Source organism: Hydra vulgaris, chromosome 13 (genome assembly GCF_038396675.1).
Source record: "Hydra vulgaris chromosome 13, alternate assembly HydraT2T_AEP".
In the NCBI taxonomy this organism is placed as follows: Eukaryota; Metazoa; Cnidaria; class Hydrozoa; order Anthoathecata; family Hydridae; genus Hydra; species Hydra vulgaris.
Window position 1 is genome coordinate 29,580,812 of NC_088932.1, and position 26,912 is coordinate 29,607,723.

Sequence of the window (26,912 nt, forward strand, 5' to 3'; positions counted from 1 at the left end):
ATGATTTAGTGGGAATGTTTTTTTTTATGTACAAGTTCGTAGATTTTTTATTGCAAAAGATAAGCTGAAAACTTTTAAGAAGTTTTGTTTACAAATTTTAATTGTTTTCTAAAGTAAAAGATTTGTAATGCAGTGGCATTTGCAATGCAGTGATACCAGTTGTGATAAAGTCAGCTAGATTTGTTAGGTACATCATCATACACTGCTGTAGACAACACTGTACTTGTTTTAATTAAATACTGTTTGAGACCAATAAAATTAATAAATAATAATATATTCTGATAAATAAATATATTCTGAATTACATGATCTAAACAATTCAAGGATGTTTACAAATAGTATAATTACTAATGATGCGTAAACACCTTATAATAATGATATTAATAATAAATAATAACAACTCTAAAAATCATAACGTTAACAATAATAATAATAATAATAATAATAATAATAGTAATAACAATAATAACAATAATAACAATAATAATAATAATAATATTAATGATTACTATAATAACGAAAATGATATTTAAAAAAAAAATGATATTTATAAAAACAGACGTAGTAATAATAATGATAATAATAGCAAAAGTATAATTAAATATATCTATATACACAATCAAACATTTTTATGCCAAATGCTCACATACATTTATATACATATACAGGGTGCGGGAAAAGTTCGGAAACTTTTTTTGTTTTAAAATTTTTTTTGAGTAAAACAATGTTTTATTAATATTTTTATATTGTTGAATTTGTTATTCAATTCTCTCTTGAATGATGTATTAAACGTTCTATAATGTTTTATTTTCAGATGTTTCTATAATGTTTTATTTTCAAACGTGAAAACATTCGTACGTCTATAATTTCCCAGCAAAATAAACGTCAAATCGAAATTGTGCGTTTACTCAATGACAGTAAATCTGTGGTGTCTAAAGCAATTAAACGTTTCAAGGAGTTGGGCCAATGTAAGGACCTTCCTCGTAGTGGAATACCACGCACTGCCAACACTCCTGCCAACCGCAAACTGAACCGAGACCGAATTCGACAAAATTTCCGCCGTTTAATGAGACAAATGGCCAGAGAAATCGGCATTTATGAGCTCAGTGTCTGTCATATTGTGAATAAAGAACTTAAACTCAAGTCTTTAAAGCTTCAAAAAGCCCAGGATCTAGATGACAAAAAATGCGAAATAAGAAAACAAAGATGTCAAAGGTTGTTACGGGAGCGCGGGTGCTCAATTTCAACGAAAAGTTCTTTTTTCAGACGAAAAACTCTGTGTCATTTTTGGGCAAACAGAGCTTATTTTTGTCGAAAATGGAATCAAAATCAACGCCAACAACTATGTCACTAACATTCTTCAAGCCGTAGTGTTGCCTTGGACCCAACAAACCTATCAGAACCAAAATTGGATCTTTCAACAAGATTCTGCGCCAGCACATCGAGAAAGAACGACGCAAGTATTTTGTAAAAACAATTTTCTGGCATTGTGGTCGCCTCAGCAATGGCCGTCGTATTCACCCGACTTGAACCCACTCGACTACGCCATCTGGGGGATTCTAGAGGCAAAGGTTTGTTCTAAACCACACAATTCGGTGGAGTCGTTGAAGCGCGATTTGGTGAAAGCGTGGAGCAAAATCGACGAAAAAATTGATCAGTTCCCGCGGCGTCTCGGAGCTTGTATCAGAGCAAATGGAGGAATTTTTGAAAATAAACTTTTGTAATTCAAAATGTATATATATTTTTTGATGTTCTTAGGTTATTCTATTAAAGTTCTTTTCGACTAATAAAATTGTAATACAATCCTTTATTAAAAAGTTCCCGAACTTTTCCCGCACCCTGTACATATATATATATATATATATATATATATATATATATATATATATATATATATATATATATATATATATATATATATATATATATATATATATATATTCACAATTATACACGCACACATAGATATACACATACATAAACACACACATACACACATACATAAATACATACATACCATACTAACTCACATACATACAGACATATATAAACAAAGTTCTAACTTATGCAACCGCACAGTCATATTTTAGTTTATTTTATTTATATATAATATTATTTTAGTTTATTTATTTTAGTTATTTTAGTTTGCAGTTGCATATGTTGGAACTTTGTTTTGAAAATTGTGGGACTTTGTTTATTTCAAAGTTCCACATGTAAATAATGCTAAACATTGTGTATATCAAATAAATTACTTAATTAATTAGTTTGATTGTGTATGTTAGTGATGCAATATTTGGTAGCAGACTTTTTTTGCATCAAGTATAATGTTTTATATAAGCTATTATATAAATTGCAATACAGTATAATAAAAACAAAAAACTGTATTGAAGCTTTTGAACTTTAGTTTAAGATATACTGGCTATTTTTAAAATATTTAAACAAATTTTAAAAAATTTTTATTTTTTTTACTGAATAAGTTTTTTACTTATTTATTAAAAATAGAAAAAACATTTTTGCACAACATTTTTTGTGGGTATTGCACTCTAAAAAAAGGTAGAAATTAATAACGTAGGGTCAGGTATGTGATATACCCTTAGAAAGGTATAATTTTCTACCTTCTAAGGTATTTATACCTTTAAAGGTATATATTTCTTCTTTCTAAGATAGAAAATTATATATCTAAGGTAGAAAGCATAGTCAGGGTGCTTTTACACCATCTAATATATAATATAAATAAGTGCTTTTAAACCATCTAAAATGATAAAATTGTACATTAATTTTTCTTGTTTCCAGAAAAGAAACAACCATAAACTACCATAAAGTAAAGAGTGATATAAATTATGAACTAATCCAGCTAAGTATACTTTATATGAATTATAGAGTTTATTAAGCTCAATTAGATAACATTTTAATTCATATATTTTGAATAAATGATACAGCGGACGTGTATTTCAGGCACCCCCCTTTAGTAAGTCCGTAAAAATGTCTTATACGAAACGAGTATTGTTAAAAACCATACCCGAACCAATCCCTAACCCTGAAACATATAGTTAGGCTCCGAGTTTGATTTAGGGTTAGGTTTGGGTATGTTTTTCCATATAATGAATTTTAATTTTTGGGTTCAGGGTTAGAGTATAATTTTCAATAAATGTTATGCGACTTACTAAAGGGGTACTTGAAATACACGTCCGCCAATGATAATAAGCATTTACATCCGTTGACACCCATCTAGTTATACAGTTGATGAAATTTTTGCATCTTTAACATATTTTTATATAGCATATTCAAACCACAACAAACTCCGTCACGTAACTATTTTTATTAGCTGATGATGTCTTCATTTTATGCTATATTCATCATTTTATTCGGAACACGAAATATATATGCAAACCCAAATAAATTCTTGAATAACCAAAACAAATACAATTTGCTCTTGCAATTTCATTATTTATCCCAGAATATATGCAACTTAATTATAGCGAAATACAATTTTTACAATTTGATGCATTCTAAATAGTCTGAGCAGTCGAATAAAGAGGAACTTAAGCGTTATAAGAAAACGGACCGCATTTCCAGGCTAGTTGAATACTATGGGTTTGGTTTAAATTATAATTCATATGAAAAAAACATAATGGTATTTGCCGTTATGTTTTTTTCATCCGAATTTAACATGTGTTCATTTAACAGTTCATGTGTAACATTTGAAAAACTCTAGCTGAAGATTCTGTTATCATTAAGTCTAATACGTTTGTTGTTTCCTTGTTATTTATTTGTTAGTTGATTTTTATTTTTAGTTAGAAAACAATCATTTAGTATATTTAAAAACCTGTTTTAGGTAATATTCAGATCAGCTATTAAGCCAATGTTTTTGTCACTTTATTATATGTACAAGGAATAACTCAGAATATTTATTGTTGGTGATTCATTCTACCATGCCTCACGTATCATTAATCATTATGGTTGCTTACATTCAATATCAATTAATAATTAAATATAATCAAATACCGTATCAAAAAGGCTTCTTTGTAGTTCTTTCTATAGCAAGTTTTTTGTTGCATTCGTTCATATCAATAACTAGTTCATTTGTTTGTTTCCTTTCAACCTCAGTTTGATCCAGATTAATGTATACTTTTTAAAAATTATACAATGTTTTCTAGCGGCTTTCAAAATTTCTATTCTGTTTGCGTTGTTGGTTAATTCTACTAAAACAGGGCTGCTTAAAGCATCGTTCTTCGGTTTGAAACAATGAACTCTTTTGATTATACTTTTATCTATGCTTACTTCACTAAATAGATCATTAAACAATTTGGAGTTGTACTCTTTATGGTTTTGAGTATCAATCTTCTTTGAGTTTAGCAGTCCATCAACAATAACATTGCATTCTCTCTTTCTGATATCCTTATTTAAGGTGGCAATTGCCCTTATGGCTTGAAACTCTAATTTAAACTAATCTTCTTATTGCAATCAAGGTGCAAGTTTTCAAATTAGTATTATCTTCTTTTTCTAAAACTGCAATTTATATATATATATATATATATATATATATATATATATATATATATATATATATATATATATATATATATATATATATATATACATATATATATATATATATATATATATATATATATATATATATATATATATATATATATATATATATATATATATATATATATATATATATATATATATATATATAGATATATACATCACATTATATTACTATATAAAAGTGTTAAAATTGTTTTGAACAAAAAGCTAAACCTATCTTTTAAAATAAAAAACAAAGAAGAAATTTTAAAATATTCAAGAAATATTAAAATAATTACTTTACATAATATTAATATAAAATATGCATTACTATAAGCTTTCGTAAAACAATGAAAACTCAATCAATCATTATATTTCAGACACAATAAAGTACTATTTACAATATAGTAAAAAAGAGTGCCGCTTAACTGTAGCTTTACCTATAACACATCGCTCAATAAGTCCGTAGGATAGCTAATAAAACAACAACATTTTGACATAATTTGATTTTATTCATCAACATAGTCTCCTTTTAAGGCGATACAGTCATTCCAGCGCTTCTCTAACTTTTCGATACCATGTTTGTAGAACGATTTATCTTTTCCTTCAAAATATGCTTCAGTTTCGGCGATGACCTCCTCATTCGATCCAAATCTCTTTCCCTGGAGCATCCTTTTGAGATCTGAGAACAGCCAATAATCGCTGGGGGCCAAATCAGGCGAGTATGGTGGATGGGGCAACAATTTGAAGTGTAATTCATTCATTTTTACCATTGTTTTCATTGACTTGTGACACGGTGCATTGTCTTGATGAAAGAGAATTTCTTTCTTCTTCATGTGCGGTCGCTTTTCGTCAATTACAGCCTTCAATCGTTCCAATAATGCCATGTAATATTCGCTGTTGATCGTTTTACCTTTCTCAAGATAATCAATGAACAATATACCATGGCTATCCCAAAATATGGAGGCCATAACCTTGCCAGCAGAAGTTTGAGCCTTTGGGCGCTTTGGGCGGCTTTCACCCGCTGGTGTCCACTCAGCCGACTGTCGATTTGACTCAGGAGTGAAATGGTGGATCCATGTTTCATCCATTGTGACGTAGCGACGCAAAAAATCCTTTTTATCTCGGTGAAATAATGCCAGACATGCTTCAGAATCATCGATTCGTTGTTGTTTTTGGTCCGGTGTTAGCAAACGCGGCACCCATTTCGAACAAAGCTTTCTCATACCCAAATGTTCGTGTAATATTGTAAACACACTGCCTTCTGATATCTTTATGGCCTCGGCAATCTCCTTCAATTTCAATTTGCGGTCGGATAAGACGATTTTATGGATTTTTTTGATGTTTTCCTCAGTAACTGCCGAATTTGGGCGACCGGAGCGTTCAGCATCATCGGTGTTTGTACGACCACGTTTAAAGTCAGCAAACCACTTTTCAACCGTTTGCCTCGATGGAGAAGAGTCCGAATAACACTTATCAAGCCATTGTTTGGTCTGCACCGTGTTTTTTCCCATCAAAAAGCAATGCTTAATGAGCACACGAAATTCTGATTTTTCCATTTTTTTCAATTCACAAAAGTTGATTCAATCGTTCACACACTAACTTGGTAAATAATGGTCCGATTGTCATGAAACTTTGACAGATATCGTTTGAAGGTTGGTACTTTCTAAAAACAATACGGATTCGGAATTTGTGTTGCCATCTATATGTCATCCTACGGACTTATTGAGCGATGTGTTACAATGTATGCATGTATGTATGTATATATATAATACATACATATATACACATGTATGCATATATTATATATATATATATACAAACATACACACAAACAAAGGCGTTTTTACGGGGGTGTGTATGGGGGTTTACACCCCCTTCTCCCCCGAAGAAGGTGATTTTCAAGTTATAGTCGGTTTTTTTCCAAATTTAGTCGAGTATTTGACACAATTCAGTCGGTAAAATTTTCGCTTTGAGGACATTATTTATTTTTTTAAGAAGCCAGTTGGTACTTTTTCAGGATTTACCCCCCCCCCCCTATTTTTTTTGTAGAATCGCCTCTGCATACAAACATAAAGTTAATAAAGATGATCAATAATATTATCTAATAATATTAAATGGAAACCAACCACTTATATTATTAATAGTCTATAATAATAGTATGAGCCTCAGTAACAAAATATATAATAAACATATACTAATTAACAATTTTAATATAAAAGTTGCTTGAGCGATAGAAAAATAACTTTTATAAATATGCTTTTTTTAATCTAACAATTTTTTAAGGTAACTTTAACAACAAGTTATGCTTTATTAAAGGTACGATTTATTTAAGACATCTTCACAGTTAAGATTAAGATAGTAACCTTGAAAGAAACAGATGTTTATTTTAGAATTTTTTTTTCCATTAAAAAGACATTGATTTAGCTTTATATAAGTTTATTTTAAACATTTTAAGTCTAAAACATATACTGTTTATATGTTTTCGTTATATAATATTTGTAATCAAGGAATATATAATATTTGTAACCAAGGAAAAAAATTAAAAAAAAATTGTACGTTGAGTGTAAAAGCTCTAAATAATATTCAATATTGAGGAATAAAAATGAGCTTTCGGGAAAGAAGAATGCAAAATGGTATTATTTATATACATACAAATTAGGGATGTATCGGAATTCATTTTTAATGTTTCTTAACTCTTAAATAGTTAAAAAGTATAGAATGCCTAATACAGTAAATATTTCAATTTTAATCTAAATGTAAAAATATAAAACAAAGAAATACTTTTAAATATAAATATTATACAGGTTAAAACTTTCAATAAATAAAATTATAAGAAACAAATAAAAACAACATGATTTTAAACTCTAGTTTATTCTCGTGTTACTTGTCATTCAATTAATTCTCATCCTTTTTCTGTGACTGTTCCTAAGTGCTCCAAAAATTCTTATTCGTCTAGTTTTTTCCTCGAACATCAGTTCTTTAGAACTCGCTTCCTTTATCTTGCTTTCCTGATTCATATAATTTGAAATTTTTTAAGTCGTCTGTCAATCGCTATCTTGCTCTAAAATCTTCATCTTTTTTCTTCCAGTAACTTACAACACTAATTAGTGGTTGCTTACAGCCTTGTTGGAAGCAAAGATATTTAAAAGAAAAAAAAAGAAAAAAAAGGTGGTAGGCCTGTTTAATTTTGGCAAACATTTTAAGAATAAAAATGATAAACTTTTTCTTTAATTTCTTTAGTTTAAAAACTGTTTTTAAAAAGTTGTGTGTTGATTGCATACATCTTTATAAAAAGAATACTTTCTGAAAATTTCATTCAAATTGGTCAAGCGGTCCTCAAGGTACTTCTGCCGGAGATTAAAAACAGGTGTTCTGAGAAAAATGACAAATAAGTTGAAATTGTGATAAAAAAACATTAAAAAATAACAAAAATACAAAAAATATAATGTAAAAAGAGCATATTGATTGTATTTCTTAATTATGAACACCATCCCCATACATATTTCCTTCTTTCTGGTTTAATTTGTCAATTTTTTATGTTTGCAGCTTCTCTAAACCTTCCTGTGTTTCTTGAAGGTGTATTCTGATCCACTGTAAGGTGTCTTGATTTTTATAGTTTGACATGCTAACTCTTTTCTGGTTCAAGTAATTGCATCTAGAAATGGTATGCTGTCCTGGTATCATATTAGGTCTTTCAAATATAATGATACTAAACCTTAATCCAATATTAAAGGCTCCAATAGCATCATAGAGTCCAAATTTCAGTCGCGTAAGCCAAACATACTTTGACATAGGTATTCTGGACCATACAATTGCATTAAATTTTTTAAACCATTTAATTTTGGTCTAGTGTTTTTCCATAAAATAAACGATTTAAATAAGCATCTGATGTTAATTTTATAGAAATGGGTTTTAACTTAAGTAAAATTTCAATAGGAAGACTCATTGGTTCAATTAACTTTATCCTGATTGTATTTACACCAACTGTCTTTACCTGTGGGACAATGCGGGAAATGCTAATTATTTTTGCTTGAAGATGCATAAAATAAACTTGCAAGATCTGAAGATCTCATACCATCAAGGTTGCCACAATATTGACTAATACAAATATCAAAATAATTTTGTAATCGATCAATAATGGTGTGGTCACCCCATTGTGTGAACTTTATCCCCTTTTTTGCCATGTTCCATCAACAGAAACTCCAGTATCTGCTATCTTATTAGGAAATTTGCCTTCCTTGAATTCTTTTACAGCTTCATTCATAGCTTCATTAGCAACAGTTTGTGCTGCGATTTTCAATTTCTGAACAACAACATTGTAGCTTTTATTGCATAATCCTTTTAGGATATTCATAAGAGTGGTAAACCATGGTGGGCCAGCTTGGTCTTGACCAAGTGTTCTTATGGCATACACCTATCTTTTATTAATACCATACCCTGCTATCGTACTTTGAGTTTCCACTTGGTACCATTACTAGCTTCACTTTTTTTTTGATGCACTTATAAATATACTTTTACTTTCAATATTTACAGGGTTAACCATATTTACATCGCTGCTATTAACATTATTTACACCAATATTTACAAATTTTTCTTGCTTTCTTAAACCATAAAAGGTATATTTACGTTTTCAAAGACATTTAGTAAAAAATTTAACTCTATTACTATTATATTCTGTCTTAGGCTTGTCCATTTTTCTTTAATTTTGTAAAAAGCTTCTGTTAACCGTAGACTACACTATCAAATGCCTTTCACAATTTCTAAAGCCATATTTTAAAACCACATATTTAGCAAAGTTTGCTAAAGTAAGCCATCTTTTCAAGCTTCTAAACAATGTGTTTAGAAGATTTGAAAAGATGTCATCTTTTTAAGCTTCCACAGAATGTATAGAAGTATGAAAAGATGACCTACTTTAGGACACTTTGTTAAACATGTGGTTTTAAATTATGGTTTTAGAAATAATGGAAAGCATTTCTAGCAAATCCGCAAAAAAAAAATTTGGAAAAAAAGCTAGACTAGATGTGTTTTATTGACATTTTTTCTGTAACTAGGGGCGTTGCTAGGTAAAATTGAACTCAGGTGGTTGCACAAAAATGTTTTTATTAATATAAAAAAAAGGATTTTTGAATACGGTTTTTACCACTTGATATCTAAATAAATTTACTTTTAAATTATTTGAAAAAAAAAATTTTTTTCGAGAGGTTTTCCCCCTTAAGAGAGATTTTTTCATCTTGTAAAAAAGATGAAAAAATAAAAAAATTTTAATAAAGCAACTGCTAAAATTTAAGAGAAGGAATAAAAGCTTTCCAAGATGTGCTTTATGCATACATATTATGGGTATAAACATATATGTTTACTATTTATTTAAATGCTGGCATACAGTATCCTTACATATTTATATAAACTTTAGTATTTGTATGGTGTAGTATTAGCCGAAAAAGAAGATGATTAGATGATGATCATGATCATGATGGTAATGATGATTATTATGATCATGTTGATCATAATAATGTTTATATATGGATATATATAAAAAATATAACATAAATTTTGAATAAAAGAAGTATACTTTAGGATGTATAAATGTTTATGCAGCCCCAGTCACAATCCCGGCCCTTGCCCTGGCCCCGGCTATATTTTATCAAACCCGGCCCGGCCCAAGCCCCGGTCAAATATCGACCCCGGTTGCTTACTATGACGTACTATTAAACATGCGCGCACAAAATTATCGAAACTGTGAAGAGGTCTAATGCAGAGGCGATTCTACGAATAAAAATACCATTATGCAGAGGCGATTCTACGAATAAAATGAGGGGGGGGGGGGAGAGTGAATCCTTAAAAAGTAATGACTGGTTCCGTTAAAAAAAAGATCATCAAAACTAAAATTCACCCGACTCATTTGTGTTAAATACCTGACTAGGCGACTAAATTCATCAAAATAGCTTTAATATACTTTTCTAAACCAACTTTGATGTACTTTTTTAAGTATTTCTTACATCATCATCGTTTTTGTTTTGACGGATTAAATGCTTGAATTCTTCCTGGGATTTAAGATTCTATAAAGGATACGAGTGACATGGCAAAAATGTTTTCTAAAATCTAATCTAAATCTAAAATAAAATTAAACACGATAAGAATATAAGTTAAGATAACATACTTATTATTTTAATAAAAATATTTACGTATTATATCGTGTTTACTATTGACAAGGAATTTTTTATTTTCTAGTGTTTTATAAAGTAAAAATACTTGCTAAAAATTTTCGGTTGGGGATCATCCATAAAGTACGCACGTCCTGATGAGGGAGAGGGGGTCTGCAAATAGAGCGTATATGAGATGAGGTCAAGTGGTCAATTATAAAAGTTAGGAGACGCTAAATAAAGTATCATAAAATGCTAGGTTGGTAGGTTAAAAGGGTAGGTACTTTTTGGGAGGTAGAAGGTACTCAAAAAGAGGAAGAAACGGGGGAAGATGGTCGAAATAAAAGTGTATGTACTTTATGGACGACCCTAGTTAAAAAAGCAATCAGGTCCTTCAGTGCATTTTTGGAAACTTTTTCTCTTAAAAATAAATAGTTAAACGTTTAAAGGTGAGGCTTTAAAAGTATCTTGTTTACTCATCTTTTTATCCAATAACCAAAAAGATATTCTTGCAACCAGACCTAATATTTTTCAAACCTTTTTTTTACAGTTAGCATTATAACACAACTATAAAATACTAAGTACTGTTATATAACAATATAAATATTCCCATACTTCATAAAAATTTTATTTTTACGTATTTCAACAAGCACAGTGACTCTAATGTTTTAAATGTTATAACAATTTGTTTTATCTCTAATAAGAGATATTAGTAAGCTTAGTAATAGAAGTAAAACGTATAATTATGTTTTAATGTTATAATAAATTTACATGGTGAAGTGATAAAAATAGTATATTTACAATTAAACTTGTTAAGAAACTCGTCTAATGAATGTTTTTTAATTAATTTTTAAAATACCACCTGTTAACAAAACTAAAAAATAAAAAAAGAAATGCGCACAATCAATATATATTAAAAAAATAAAACTTTCATTCTTTGTGATGACGTAAGTGTATATTTAATGGTTTGTAAACATCAATTTGCGCCGATCGTTTGAAATTGCCCTTTAAAAGTTTCAAAAAAGTGGCGCGGGTATAAATAGAAAGATCATTTGTCTACGTAGAAAAATTAAGTTATTTATATAAATTTCTAGTGAATAAAACTTGCCATTAATAACTGAAAATCATCATTAAAATTATTTTAATTTTGGAAATGGTTTTAAAGTGCCTTTATGACAAAATTCGAAACGGTGGCTTTTTTTACGGGAAAATCTCGCCAAAGATATGAAATATTTGTGAAATTTTGTTGAAAGTAAAAAAATGTGTATTTATAAAAAAAAAAGTTCTATATGGGTAAACAAAAAAATATTGTGCAACATCACTTTTATAAAGTTTTAAGTAACTGCTGTGTTTTCCGACATTACAATCAAATTATCTGCTCTTTGCTTTACAAAAATGTTGGCATACACAAACAAAAATTGAAAATTTTTGTTGCAAATTAACAATTATATGTGAGAATATTAAAAATAACGCGCAAAATCATAAAAATAGTATTCGAACAGTTAAACAATTCTCATTTCTAAACATTAATGTAAATGTTATTGAATAACAATTTAAACATATAAAATGGAGATTAAACAAATTTTTGACATACATAATTTATTAAAAAACCCCATTTGGTTTAGTAAATTTTATTCTATTAGATAGAAATTTTTTAAATGTTTCTTTACTATTTTAAAACAATATTATTTAATTAAAACGATTATTTTAAAAAGAAAAATTTCAATCTTCCCTTTACTTAGTTAAATTTTAGTCAAATGCGATGGTTTAACATCAGGAGTCGAAGACATTGAATAACAATATGTATTTATTAAAAAACATCAATCGACCCAATTTTATAACACAAAAACTATAGATTTTTTATTAACTCACGTTTTGAATAATAAAGACAAAAACAAAAGAGTCTCAATCAACTGGAAACTGTCTTTACAGTTCTATCTCCTTCGTCATCACTGGGATTAACTCAATTGCAAACAATATAAGTTGTTGACATTAATTGAACATTTCGTAAACGTAGTTATTTATGTTTTGCTAAAGCTAATGTAATTCAAAAGTTTAACATTCAGTTCAGACTGTTTTTGCTGGAAATAAAATTCTTAAATACCATCAAAAAGTAAAAAAAAAATGTTGCTTTTAGCATATTGCATATAAAAGAATTTGTTTATAGAATATATAGAAAAGAAGTACAGCATATATGAGAATAAAGCATTTATACAAAAAAATCAGTTATAACGTAGTGGTTAGAGTTCTGGCTCAGAACCAAGAGGTTAAAGGTTCAACGCCAACTCAAGCCCAATATATTGTGCTGGAGCCTGCGTCATACAACATTCAGCAATATTAATAAGGATGGAGGCGTAAACTTCCTAGTTCAATTCTCTTCCGTGGTGCTCTGTGATAAGATTGTAAAGACTTCTGGGAGCACCTTGATTACCACAAAAAAAAAAAGTTGAATGAGCGTTTGCAAATGAAGTTGATTGAGTGTTACATTGATACATTGTTAAAATGGTGTTACTAGTGAGGGGTTTTTTATCCAAAAAAAACTTCTAATTAAAAGTTGTAGAAAACACATAAGAATTCACAAGTTATCAAGAACAACTATATAATGGTGCTAGAGCTATGGTTGCAGCCAATTCTCCAGCCTTATCTAACTTCTTTCAGCCTTATCTAACTTCAGCATACTCTTAACAACTTTAAACTCTCCAACTCTTAACTTAAAAGACCAGCCAATAAAAACTCTTAACTTAAAAGACCAGCCATTAAAAATAAGAAGAAAAAAGCTATAGAAAAACGACAATAATAGGTTTTCTTTTTTTTTTTGTTTGTTTAAAATCAATTTCTTTGATTTAATTTTTTCATTTGTTTTTTCACGCAGCAGGCATGTAAATGCTCTTGTTCATTTCGTGTTATTTTTTCACGCAGCAGTCATGTAAATGTTCTTGTTCATTTCGTGTTATTTTTTCACGCAGCAGTCATGTAAATGTGCTTGTTCATTTCGTGTAATTTTTTTACGCAGCTGTCATGTATATGTTCTTGTTCATTTCGTGTTATTTTTTCACGCAGCACTCATGTAATTTTTCACGCAGCACTAATGTTCTTGTTCATTTCGTGTTATTTTTTCACATCGACTGAGGGTTTAGGATGGCAGAAATCTTTTAATTCATTATTCTTTGTTTTCTTCTTCTTTTTCTAAAAAAGCCGTATCGATTTAGATAAGCAAAAAAAGTGAGCAAATGCTCACATAAATATGCTATAGTAGATATACATGCGTTGGTCTTCAACGTCGTTCATTTATCGCAATATACAGAAGTTGCAACGCAGAGTTTTAAGTGGCCTGATACTCCTTTTCAAGTTTTTTGTATGTATATATATATATATATATATATATATATATATATATATATATATATATATATATATATATATATATATATATATATATATATATATATATATGTATATATATATATATATATATATATATATATATATATATATATATATATATATATATATATATATATATATGTATTATATATATATATATATATATATATATATATATATATATATATATATATCGCCCGGAGAAATTTTTTTGATGTTTCAGATATGACACTTTCACGCATTGTGCAAAGTTCAAACTTAAGTCTGCTCATGCCTATGTTAAATGAGGATGCTTAGCCAAAAAATGTAATAATGGAGGCCTGAAAACAAATACCCAAAAAGGCTTTACTTTCTTTTCAAACGTGAGGGCACTAATGTAGTAAAACTTTACTATCTTTAAAACTTTGCTATCTTATAGTAAATTTGAATTCATTGATAGATCTTAAATTTCATTCAAAAATATTGTAAAATTCAAAAGTTATGACAAAACACTTTAACACTTTAGGGAAATGTAGTCAGAAATTTTGCATGGTTACAACTTTTAAACTTTACTATATTTTTGAATGAATTTTAAAACTTGTCAATTGATTTAAATTCGGTATAAGATAGTAAAATTCAAAACTTTACTACACCACTGCTCTCACGTTTAAGGATTGGGGTTTGGGGGGGGGGGAAAAAAGAGGCCTTTATTACCGCGATTTTTAGCCAAGCATCCTCATTTAGCATAGGCATGAACATACTTAAGTTTGAACTTTGCACAATGCGTGAAAGTGCCATATCTGAAACATTAAAAAATATATGTAATATATGTATATAATATATATATGTATATATATATATATATATATATATATATATATATATATATATATATATATATATATATATATGCATATGTGTGTATGTATGCATTTATTCATATATGTACGTATATGTCATTATGTACGCGTATATGTATGTTTATGTATTTTTGTGCACGTGTACATAAAAGTGTATTTGTATCTGTATATGTATGTGTAGATAGGTATTTGTGTGTGTATTTTTGTAAACTTTTAATTAACCTGTGTTGCTGTCTTTATAACCTGTTTGTACATTTTACAAACTCGAAAAACGAAGAACAAACAAAAAGAACTTTTATGATACACGAAGAAGTAATTATAAATTGATAAATTAAAATGTATAATAACAATAATGAATTAAAAATGGCCAAAGAAATATTATGTAGACTTTAAAGTGAACGTTTATTTCAGTTCTGACAGACACTTCTAAAGTACTGGAAAAAAAAGAAAATTAAAAATGGCATAAAATACAATAATGTTGTTCAAGGTTTATTAACCCGAGAAGTGTTTAAATATAAGTAATATAACTAAATACCAAAATATCAAATATACAAGAAGAAAATTAAAACTTGAAAATTGAAGTGCACTAATTGTAAAAAAATGATAAAATATATATCGAAAAAATATGAAAATCTGACGAAGATTCCATATTTCTATTAATTAAAAGTATAAAAAGAAAAAGAAGATAAAAAATTTACTTAAAAACTTTGGATATGAACATAGGGCACTTTTTCGACATTTGCCAACTAGACGAATTCTTTAAATTTCCAGACTTCAAAATGTCGAAATCTTCTAACTGTATTTAAAATTGCTGAATTCAATGCCATTATAGAAAGTGGGAAAGAAGAGGTGACACCACCCCTATTTGGGAGTGGAAATACTTTTCATTTTGTTTTTTCTATGGGAAGTTAAAAATTAATTCTACGGATGCCGTATGTATCATTTCTTTAATACGTCGTTAAATTTTTTTTTTAGAAATAAATCCTTTCTAAATTTACGGTTCAACCCATTAAAAGATATAAATTCTTCACTCATTAAAAATCGCAAATTTTGAAGACTACCAACAATGACATTTATCATTATTATTTAGTCGCTATGTTTTAGTACGTCGTTCAGCGAAGACTGATTTATTGGTTTTCTTCTTTACTTACCACCCTAGATTTAAAAAGTTGTCAGAGCAATAAACAATAAGTATAACAAATTTCAAGAATGTGTCTAAAAACATTTGATTTCTCTAAGATGATTCGTTTCCGACAAATTTTTATATAACGACATAAGGACAGGCGTGAAAGAATAACAGGCGTAAAAATTATTATACTTATTGTAATAATGTTCAAATTTACAAAATACAATAAATTACTTATAAAAGACAAAAATAATATCATTTTATTTTAATCTTACTCAGTAGAAATAATTTTCTGCTGGAATTTTGCAAAGTTGATTTTGATATCTCTTGTTAGAAATCAAGTCCGTAAACAACCGTAAAAAAATTTTAAAATCATTTCAGATAAAATATTTCAAATTATAAGGTAAAAAAAAAATCTTGGTAAAAGTTACTTTTCATGGTTTTTAGTTATTTATTTATTGAAAAATTATTTAAAATGTTGCCTTGGCTATTTAGTTCATAAATTAGACATAATACTTGTCTAATTCACTTAACGAAGTGCACCAACGAGAAGGTAAGCCATAGGACTTTGCACTCCATCAGTAAACTGTCGTATTGCCTAAGATTAGCCCTCCATTTCTGGATTCTTTCCTTTTCTTGATAGGCAATTTAAGTAAAGTATTAGTAATGTCGCCTAAGGTTAGCCCTCCATTTCTGGATTCTTTCCTTTTCTTGATAGGCAATTTAAGTAAAATACTAGTAATGTAGCCTAAGGTTAGCTCCATTTCTGGATTCTTTTTTTTTTATAGGCAGTTATGCACAAATTTTTTGATAACATTTTATAGTTTTTTTTCCTTTTTTAACATTTTAATATAATAATATAAAATACAATATATACAGAATATAATACAACAAATAAAATAATAACTAAAAAAGATTTCACCTGAAAATGCTTTCAACATTAGGAATTAATAGAAGCAGAAAATGAAAATATTATTTTAGTAGTTTATATTAAAAATATTTAAAACAATGAATAGTAAATTATTAATAAGAAACGATTTACAGATTATTTAAAAGACACTTATTAAATGATAGTTAAATTTTTTACTAATTACTTTTTACTAAATTTTTATTTGAATAACAATTCTAATTTTCTGTCTCCTTTTGATGCAAAAATTTCAATAACTCTGTTAATATCAGGAACTATTTCCTGATGAATAGACATTAAGGCAAGTCCATTCAATCTATTTTCTGACATAGTACTCCTAGTATAAGTTTTTATTCTTCTAAGAGTAGATATTGACCTTTCACACTCACAAGTTGTAATTGGTATTGTAGCAAGTATATGAAAAGCCTCTAAAATGTTTGGAAAGCCTCTCATATCCATGAACTTTAATGTATCTAAAATAGTAGATGGTAATTCTGTCTTTTCTTTCCAAAATTCCTCCCATAACTCTAATTCAGCATGAATTGATGAGAAATGAGGAAGATCAGATTTATAAAAATTTAAAAACTTAAGGAACTTTTCCTTCCATGGACAAGATTTAATATATTGCTTTGTTAAACTAGCAGGAAGAGCACTAAGACCATTATAAACAATCATACTCTCAACATCAAACCTGTTTTCTAGTTCATTGAGAAGATGATTAACAAGAAGCAGTGTAATAGAAACTTTAAAATAATCAGATATAGTATCACATATTTGATTATCTCTATGCTTCTGAATACCACAAGTTCTAGGTTTTTTTTCCTCAATATCAAATGTTTTTGCCAATGCAAGAGCAATTTTATACCATTTGTTATGGTAAGCATCTGCATTTTTTTGTATTTCTTTTAAACGATTAGTCAAATTTTGTATTTCATCCACTTGCTGGGAAATATCAAAAGATTTAGTTTGAAGGGTGATCGTAATTCCGTAAAAGTAATCCATAAGCTGTTTAGTTAAAACTAAAGAAACTATAAAAGAAAAATTTGACAACAACTTCATAAAAGAAGACGCTTTTGAAGATGTTTCTTTATTGTACTCTTTTAAATTATTGTCTTCCATTTCTTCAAAAGCAGAAAAAACTGCAGAATAATTATCAAAAAACACATCAAGTCCACGATGCTTTTGTACCCACCGAGTTCGACATGTGTCAATAAGTTTTGGTTGACCAGGAAGAAGGTATTTTTTTAAGCAATTGCTTCTTTTAGGAGATAAGTTAAAAAAATAAGATATGTCTTTAACTTGCTTAAGCAAATTTTTTACTTGCTGGATTTGACAACTTTTCCCAACAACTAAACTAAGTTTATGCGAGGCACAGTGAACAAATAATGTCTTAGAATTAACATTTTTTATAAGAGATGAAACACCTTTGTATTCACCTGCCATTGAAGCAGCTCCATCATAAGATTGACCTATGCATCTTTGTATATCTAGGCCGAATTCTTTTAAAGTTTCAAGAATGTTGGTAGCTATGTTTAAACCACTTGTTCCTGTTTTGCATTCGAAAAAGCGTAAAAAAACTTCCTTTATATTACTGTTCAAGTCAACATAACGTATGACAATAGAAAGTTGTTCTAGCGTTTCACAGTCTGAAGCCTCGTCTGCCATAATAGAAAAGTACTTACTTTTTTTAATATCATTTATTAATATCTCTTCAATCGCATTTCCACAACACTCAATTAACTCGTTCTGAATGGTCTTCGAAATATATGTAGAATTTTTTGGGGCAGAGAGAAGATGCTCCTTTAGAATTGAATCACCTGCATCAACTCTAAAATTTAGAAGCTCAATAAAATTACCCATCCCTGAAATTTTTGAAGATTCTCCAATTTCTCCTTGATATTTTCTATCATCTCTATGACCTCGTAGAGACATATCATTTCGACCCAAAAAGATTATAGTCTTGACAATTGATGCAAGCTTTTTTTTGTTTTCTTCTATACGCTGCTTCCTAGAAAAATCTAGAGAAACTTCAATAGGAAAAGTGTTATTTTTAACTCTAGATAAAAGCATATTATAACAATGCATGGACTTGATGTGCAATCCGTCAACAGTTTTCTCATGATCATTGAAAACTTTTATAGCATTACGCCAGGTATTAAATGGTTCTTTGAATAATTTACATAATGCATATTTGTTTGGTAAGCTTGCACCAAAAAGAGTACACGGAAGACAATATGCTCCATCTTTAATTTTAGAATAACAAAGCCAAGAAAAATCACTTAACCATTTTAGCAAGAATTTTCTTTTTCTGCTTTTACCTGTTAGGGGAAATTGGAAACATTTATCAGGAATCCAGACATTATTAATTAGAGATAACAGTTTGCTATCATTTGATCCTGATTTTAAATTTTCAACCTGTAGATGATATGAAGAAACATCATTGTTTGAATAAGATGCTACCTGATTTATAGTTAATAAACTAACATCAACAACCATGTTTTCATTAAGTGGAATATTTAAGTCAAGAGTGTTTTTATCACTGTTGTTGGCGTCTTTTGAGATAATCAATTCAGTTTTAACTGTTTTATCACAATCTCCAGACTTATCTAAATCTAAAGAGTTCTTAGAAACAGTAGGAAAAACTAATTTAGACTGGATTGCTTTTTGTATTTTATTATTTGTAGGTGGAAAACTAGACTTAGACATTTTTATTTTTTTGATATCAAGTAAACTTGCATCACTCAAAACAACAGCTGGTCGTTTTTTTGAAAGATCTTTAATCAGTGGTACAAAATGATTTGGATTAAAACATAAAACACTTTTGTTTTTTATTTTATCTAAATTGCACCACAGAATGTTTATCGGACAACTTAATTTTTGGATACGAGGCTTTACAACTGTATTAAAAAAACAATGATACTTTTTAAAACCAATTTCAGGATAGATAGATTCAATAGGTTGCTTTATAACACTAGATAATGCTATTAGGCAAATGAAAGATGAAAATGTTTTATCAAAGCAATTTAAATATGCTTCTTTTAAAAGAAGTTCAGAAATCATATTATCATTAATCGTTGAAAAACTGTCAGAGCATTTAAATGAAACAGCGATAAAAAATAAATTAGCAAGCTGAGAATATTCAGAGCTATGTTGATTAAAATAACTCAAAAAATAATCATACCTTGTGTAAAAATATATGTTTTCGAATAACTCAATTGATGTCAGTAACCTTAGAATTTTTGAAGTATGCTTACTGTCATTTAAAAGCAAAGAGACTGAGCTATAAAGACAATTTCCATCTTCAGTAGATCTGAGAAAAATAGTAAAATATACTGAAATGTAATAATAGGTATAAAATACTAAAATTTAATATAATATTATTAATAATATTGATAAAAAAAAAGATAAAGATTTAGTTTAACTAAAAGTTTTTTTTTCATAAAGAATTATAAGGTGACCATTTTTTTTACAATGAAAAAGGAGGAAAAAAAATTTAAGATAAAAAAATTTAATTAAAAATAAAATATAGGGCTACACGAACGATGCAAGCGCATTATGAATAAATAAAATTAACCCTGGACAGACACAGTGGGGTCTTGAAAATATTTTATTTTTGTATTTTGACAAAAAAATACAATTATTTATGATACTGTTTTGTATTTGCTATCTTAAATACAATATTTACAGCTTATGAAAATGATTGGGTGAAAAAAAGTTCGACGCGGCATCTTTGAATTCAGAGAGTAACAGATTAGTTTTAAAATATCGAAAAGGAGGACAGAAAGGACACTTATCGAGGGAGGACAGAATCTACAAAAGGAGGACTGTCCTCCCTAAAGGAGGACGGTTGGTCACTTTAAGAATTAGAGTATATACTCTAACTCTTTAAGAAATAAAATAAATCTATCATAGCCTAAAACTTTCTGTATGTTAGATGATCTAACATCCAACAACAACTTTTTTTGTTGTAACTAATTATTAAATCCTTTTAGATTTATACAGATTTATACTCATTGTAATTTGTTTCAAAATGAATTATTTATTAACCAAACAAATGACTTATGACATAGGTTATTTGTTTGGTTAATAAATAATTCATTTTGAAACAAATTACAATCATGGTAATGTGTTTCAAAGATTTATACAGATTTATTAATATTATACAAGATTTATACAGATTTATACTCATTGTAAAAATGAGTATAAATCTGGTAAAAGGATTTAACAATTAATAAAACAACAACAAAAGTTTTAATCTATTTGATTATAATCTATATTGATTTAATTTTGTTAGATGTTAGATGATCTAACATCCAGAATTTTAGGTCCATATTATGATATTATTTTTATTAAATAAAAAACTTAAAAAACTCAAAACAAACAAAACAATACCTTAATGATGTATAACCAAGACTTCTTTTAATTAAGGGTACAAAATCCATCATATCTGTATTAATTTGGTTAGAATCCGGTATTCTTGGCTGCATTAAATTAATCTCTGAGAGCTCTTTAATGAGTCTATTTTTGTAATTTAATACATTAGGCCTATGCTTTGTTTCTATTGCACAAGCAACTAATTCTTCAGTTAAATATGAATTCATATTTTATTATATTTAAAATATTAAATAATAAAGCCACGTTATCTTTGTTTCTGCAGAAGAAATAAGGAAAACGAATTAATGGTAATCTCACGGTAGCGAACAAAAAACTTTAATATGTAATCATATATTTAACAGAGTATCTTTCCAAATCGGACACGTTAAAACCGGTTAGCGATCTTTAGTATGCTTCAAAAGGAGGTCTCGCAAATTTTGAAAATTGCAGACTCCGGAATGCTTTTTCGCAAATATTCGCAACCTACTTTTGAAGCATACTAAAATGTTGTTTACTGAATGTCTCTTTTATTATCGTATATTTTGGAGTATGGTAATTCAATTAACTTTAATATTTAATTAAATTATCTTATAATGAAAATTTTTAGTTTTATTATGAGTATACTAATAGTTTTTTTGTTTTTATAAAGAACTTTGTACAAAGAAATTATTAGTTTTTTTATAAAAAAGTTGCTGTTTACATATGTGGTGTATATCATAAAGTATATAGTATAACCAATTATATTATATAAAGACATCATAGCATTACAAAATTTAGCAGTACGGTTTAGATAAGTATAGATAATTATTAGAGATTAGAGAATTTATATAAAAGAACAAAGACTTTATCCTTTTGCATAACACTGCAAATCTCTAATAACTTTAACAACCTCTAATAATCTCTCTACTAACTACCTATACGATATAAGTTTTTTTCTTTTCTATTAGGTATACTATTCTAAGTAACTTATCCACAGTACAGATAAGTCATATTTTTTAATACAAAATCTGAGCTTCTTTTTCGTTATTAGAAAAATATTTATATATCTAAAAAAATGTTTATTGTGCTTATAAACACGAATCCAAAGACTGTCCAAATGGAAACTTTAAAAAACTGCATTCATTGCTGCAGAAGAATTAAATTTATTAATAAATCTTATTATAGCTATTAAATCACTATTAATAGTAATATTACAATTATTATAATTAAACCATTATTATTAATACAACTGTAATTATTATTATAACTACTGTTATGAATAATATCATTACTTTATTATTATTAGTATAATTATTGTTGTTTTTATTTTTATTATAATTATTTTACAATAATTGTTTTACACAATTGTAGGTCTTTATGCATCATCAGTCTGAAACTGTTTGTAAATGTTCCTCACTATTGTTTATATATTATTAAAAATGAAAATATGTTGATTGATTAATTGAGCTGAGTGAAAAAGTTAAATATGTTAATGTGGTAATGGATGAATCGTAAAATTATAATTATATAAGATATACAGCAAAGAAAAGCTAAATATAATGTTTTCTATGTAAAATAGCTAGAAATACTCCTAAATTAACTAAAATACTAGTTAGACTTGAAGATCTGTATTAGTTAGGACCCATAACTCAGAATTAAGTTAACTCCACTGATCACAAAATTGTTGAAAAAAATTAACCTCCGGATTAAAAGATGATCCAAAACAAGTTTGGTATACATGGGATGAAATCACTCTATGAGCATGGTGTGGACATAGTGTGGACACAATCTATCATGAAAAAAACTTTTTCTGGTCTGGTTTAGTAGCGTTTAATTTAAAACTACAGTTTATGGAAGAAACTTTTTGACTATTTATATATATATATAATATATATATATATATATATATATATATATATATATATATATATATATATATATATATATATATATATATATATATATATATATATATATAGATATGATAGATAGATAGATATGATATATGTATATATATATATATATATATATATATATATATATATATATATATATATATATATGTATATATATATATATATATATATTATATACATATATATATACATATATATACATTATATATATACATATATATATATATATATTATATGTATATATATATATTAATGTATAAATATAAATGAGTATATATATATATATTATATATATACTATATATCTCATATATATATACATATATATATATATATATATATATATATATATATATATATATATATATATATATATATATATATATATATATATATATATATTTATATATATATAGTAAACTCCAGGTTATTCAAACCTCCAAGGGGAACAAGAATTTACTTCGAATAACCGAAAGTTCGAATAACTGAAAATCTTCTTTAAAATGACCAATTTCAAGTTACTATTAAATTTTAACAGCAGTAGTATTCCTGACATAGTTGCCAGTGTTAAAATCACTGTTGCAACAAGGTAGAAATCAGCCTGAAGGGAGACAATGTTTTCTGTTAATTTGTCAATTTCAATTTTTTAGGTTGATTGATTCCATTTTGGCATTTACGCATTATATATATATATATATATATATATATACATATATATATATATATATATATATATATATATATATATATACATATATATATATATATATATATATATATATATATATATATATATATATATATATGCATATATATGTATATATCTTCTCGTTCTAGAGCTGATTTGCTAACAATAATAACCGATCGATTTTTTCATGCATTAGATAGATCTGGAGAGGTTAAGGCTATCACTATTGACATTTCTAAAACTTTTGATAAAGTTTGACATGCTGGTCTTCTCAATAAGCTTTCTTCTCATGGTGAATCAGGTAACATCTTTAAGATTTTTGAATTCTTCCTTTCCAATCATAGTATAAAAGTTGCCTTTGATGGAAAGCATTCTTCTTCATATCCTGTAACTTCAGGGATTCCTAAAGGTTCTATCCTTGGCCCTATACTCTTTTTAATTTACATCAACGATCTTCCAGATATTCTCATATTTAAGGTGGCATTGTTCGCTGATTATACTACCATTTATTCTTGTCTTGATAAGAAGCCAATACTCTCTGATTGCTTGGAGGGGAATTTAAGTTTGAAAAGGATTTCACTTCTGCTACAGCATGGGGCTCACAGTGGTTGGTGAACTATAACTCTAATAAAACCCAATTTTTCAGCCAATCGTTATCGCAATAATCTAGATTTTCCTATATTTGATTTAGATTTTCCTATATTTATAATGGTAATGTACTTGATGAGTCATCTACCCTTCATCTTCTAAGACTAACTCTTACTTCCGATATTTCTCAGAAACTATATATCAAATCCATTGCAAAATTAGCATCTGCTAAGGTTACATCTCTTTATTGTGCTCGACACTTTCTTTCTCCGGATTCTATTCTTTATCTCTGTAAATCTCAAAATTGCCTTTGTATGGAATTCTGTTGCCATATCTGGGACGGATCAATGATGTCCTTTCTCTTTCAAACAAGGTGCAAAAACGCATAGTAAACATAGTTGAACCTGCTGTTGCAGCCAACCTCCAACCATTATAACATTTTCATAATGTTGCTTCTCTTTTTCTTTTTTACAAATTCTATAATGGGCACTGCTCTAATAAGCTAGCGCCTCTTGTGTCATCTACAAAAATTCATTCTTGTGTTACTCGTCATTCTGCAAGTTTCATCCTTTTACTGTGGCTATTCCTAAGTGCTCCAAAATTTCTTATTTGTCTAGTTTTTTCCCTAGAACATCAGTTCTTTGGAATTTGTGTCCTTCATCTTGCTTTCCTGATTCATATAATTTGCAATCTTTCAAGTCGTCTGTAAATCGTTATCTTGCTCTATAAACTTCATTTTTACTCTTCCAGTAATTTCCAACTCTAATAGTTGCTTGCAACCTTGTTGGAAGTGAAGATGTTGAAAAAAAAAAATTTTTTAATAAAAAAAATCATTTGTTTTGTAAATGTAAATGATTATTGAATAATGATTAATCATTTGTTTTGTTTAATGGTTATCCATTAAATCTTCGTGAGTAGCGTTCACAGATAGGGGACCAAAAGGATATGATGTCCCAGATAAAATTAAATGTTCTAAAGGAATTAATAAAATTTAAAATAGTGTTTTTAAAAATTTAGGAATAGTTTTTTTAAAAGTAACATTAGTATTTTTTTATAAAGCATATTTATTTAAGTATATTTTTAATAAAGTTTTTTGTATAATTTAAAATGTTAGCCATTTCTTCTTCTTGTTGCAGTTTGATTTTTATAAGCATATTTAATTATCATTATTGCAATCCTAGGACAAGTTGCAGCCATTAACAAAATCAAAGTCAACTGTGAGTTGCAACCATTAGTTAATTTGTTTGTATTTTAGCCTTTTATACTCACTTAATTTAGCCATTACTAATTTAAAACGTTTTTTTTTTGTTTGTTTGATGTAAATGAGTAGGTTCTTTTACATTTTTTTGGAAGAAAGTTATTAATGAAAATATAATATAAAACGTAAATTCAGGTGTATTTTCATTACGTATTTTCAGGTGCAACTGGTGGAATCAAATTTTTTCAAAAATTAAAAAAAAAAAATCCGTTCAAAAGCGATGTAGTTGTTGGATATAAATCTAATGTGATTTTTGATAGAAACCTAAGATTTAGGTATGAAATTTTAATTAGTCTTATATGTGAATTTTGTGTTTGAAGATATGCATCTAAAATATAGAATATGAATCTAGAATGAATATGTTTAAATCTTTCAAAAGTGTCTTCTCATGCAATCATTCTCAAGTTTTCTTATAATTAATAAATCTACATTTATTTTTGTTTATACAGGTACAGATGAGTGTCCCTTAAAAGTCACTTTTCTGTAAAAGAACGTGTAGGCAGGTATATACTTGCCCGAATGGACCACAACCTTCCTCATCAAATTTTTTTGTCTTAACATTTGTTACATCAAATTGGATGCTTAGGCCATTACAATTCGTAATTCAGTTTACTTTTATGATGAGAGTTTTAGTTAAAATATTTTTATGCATTTAATTTAACGACAAAAGCGAAAAAATAGCTATCCAAAAAATAGCGAAAAAAATTCCCTAACAAGGCTTAAAAATGAAAGGACTGTTTGATGCATATGAAATTTTTATTTTACAATTTATGTAAAAGACTGATAAAATATAGTTGTTATTTTTTGCTTATTTATTCGTGTTTTTATTCTTTTGATATTTTGTCGCATTGATATTATATTAATAGGACTATCGAAATCCAACCCACAGATCTCAGAAATATAGCTAACATCCATTGACTCTGTATTTGCTCGGTGCATGCTTTTATTAAATTTCAGTTTAAAATTGATTTGATAGAAGTCTAATGCGCTGCATTTTGATTAATACTGCCATTATACAACTATCTATTGCCAGTTTTATTCTCGACTAAAATGTCGATATAATACTTAGTCTGTGTAAACCTTTTGTAATCAAGACCATAATTTTACCCGCAAAACAAACGAAGATGATATTTTGCTTCTTTGGCATAAATTGCATAAACGCATAAAAGATAAGT

The 26,912-nt window shown here is 27.8% G+C and overlaps 1 protein-coding gene and 1 long non-coding RNA gene across 3 annotated transcripts; one reads left to right on the plus strand and one right to left on the minus strand.

Annotated features, from left to right (window-relative positions):
- Positions 1–8,704: 8,704 nt before the first annotated feature.
- On the minus strand, positions 8,705–21,536 carry LOC136089783 (zinc finger MYM-type protein 1-like). The gene is made up of 5 exons (XM_065815872.1): positions 21,328–21,536; positions 20,165–20,245; positions 17,150–20,080; positions 9,024–9,140; positions 8,705–8,939 (listed from the first exon to the last, which is right to left on the minus strand). Exons 1-5 carry the CDS (start codon positions 21,534–21,536, stop codon positions 8,705–8,707), a joined length of 3,573 nt encoding a protein of 1,190 aa, XP_065671944.1.
- A 172-nt stretch (positions 21,537–21,708) lies between these two features.
- LOC136090084 (uncharacterized) lies at positions 21,709–26,548 on the plus strand. Of its 2 annotated transcripts, XR_010643146.1 has the most exons (4): positions 21,709–21,861; positions 25,661–25,696; positions 25,898–26,012; positions 26,187–26,548. It is a non-coding gene; the product is annotated as an uncharacterized LOC136090084 (long non-coding RNA). The 2 variants fall into 2 exon arrangements; XR_010643145.1 differs by lacking the exon at positions 25,661–25,696.
- Positions 26,549–26,912: the final 364 nt, after the last annotated feature.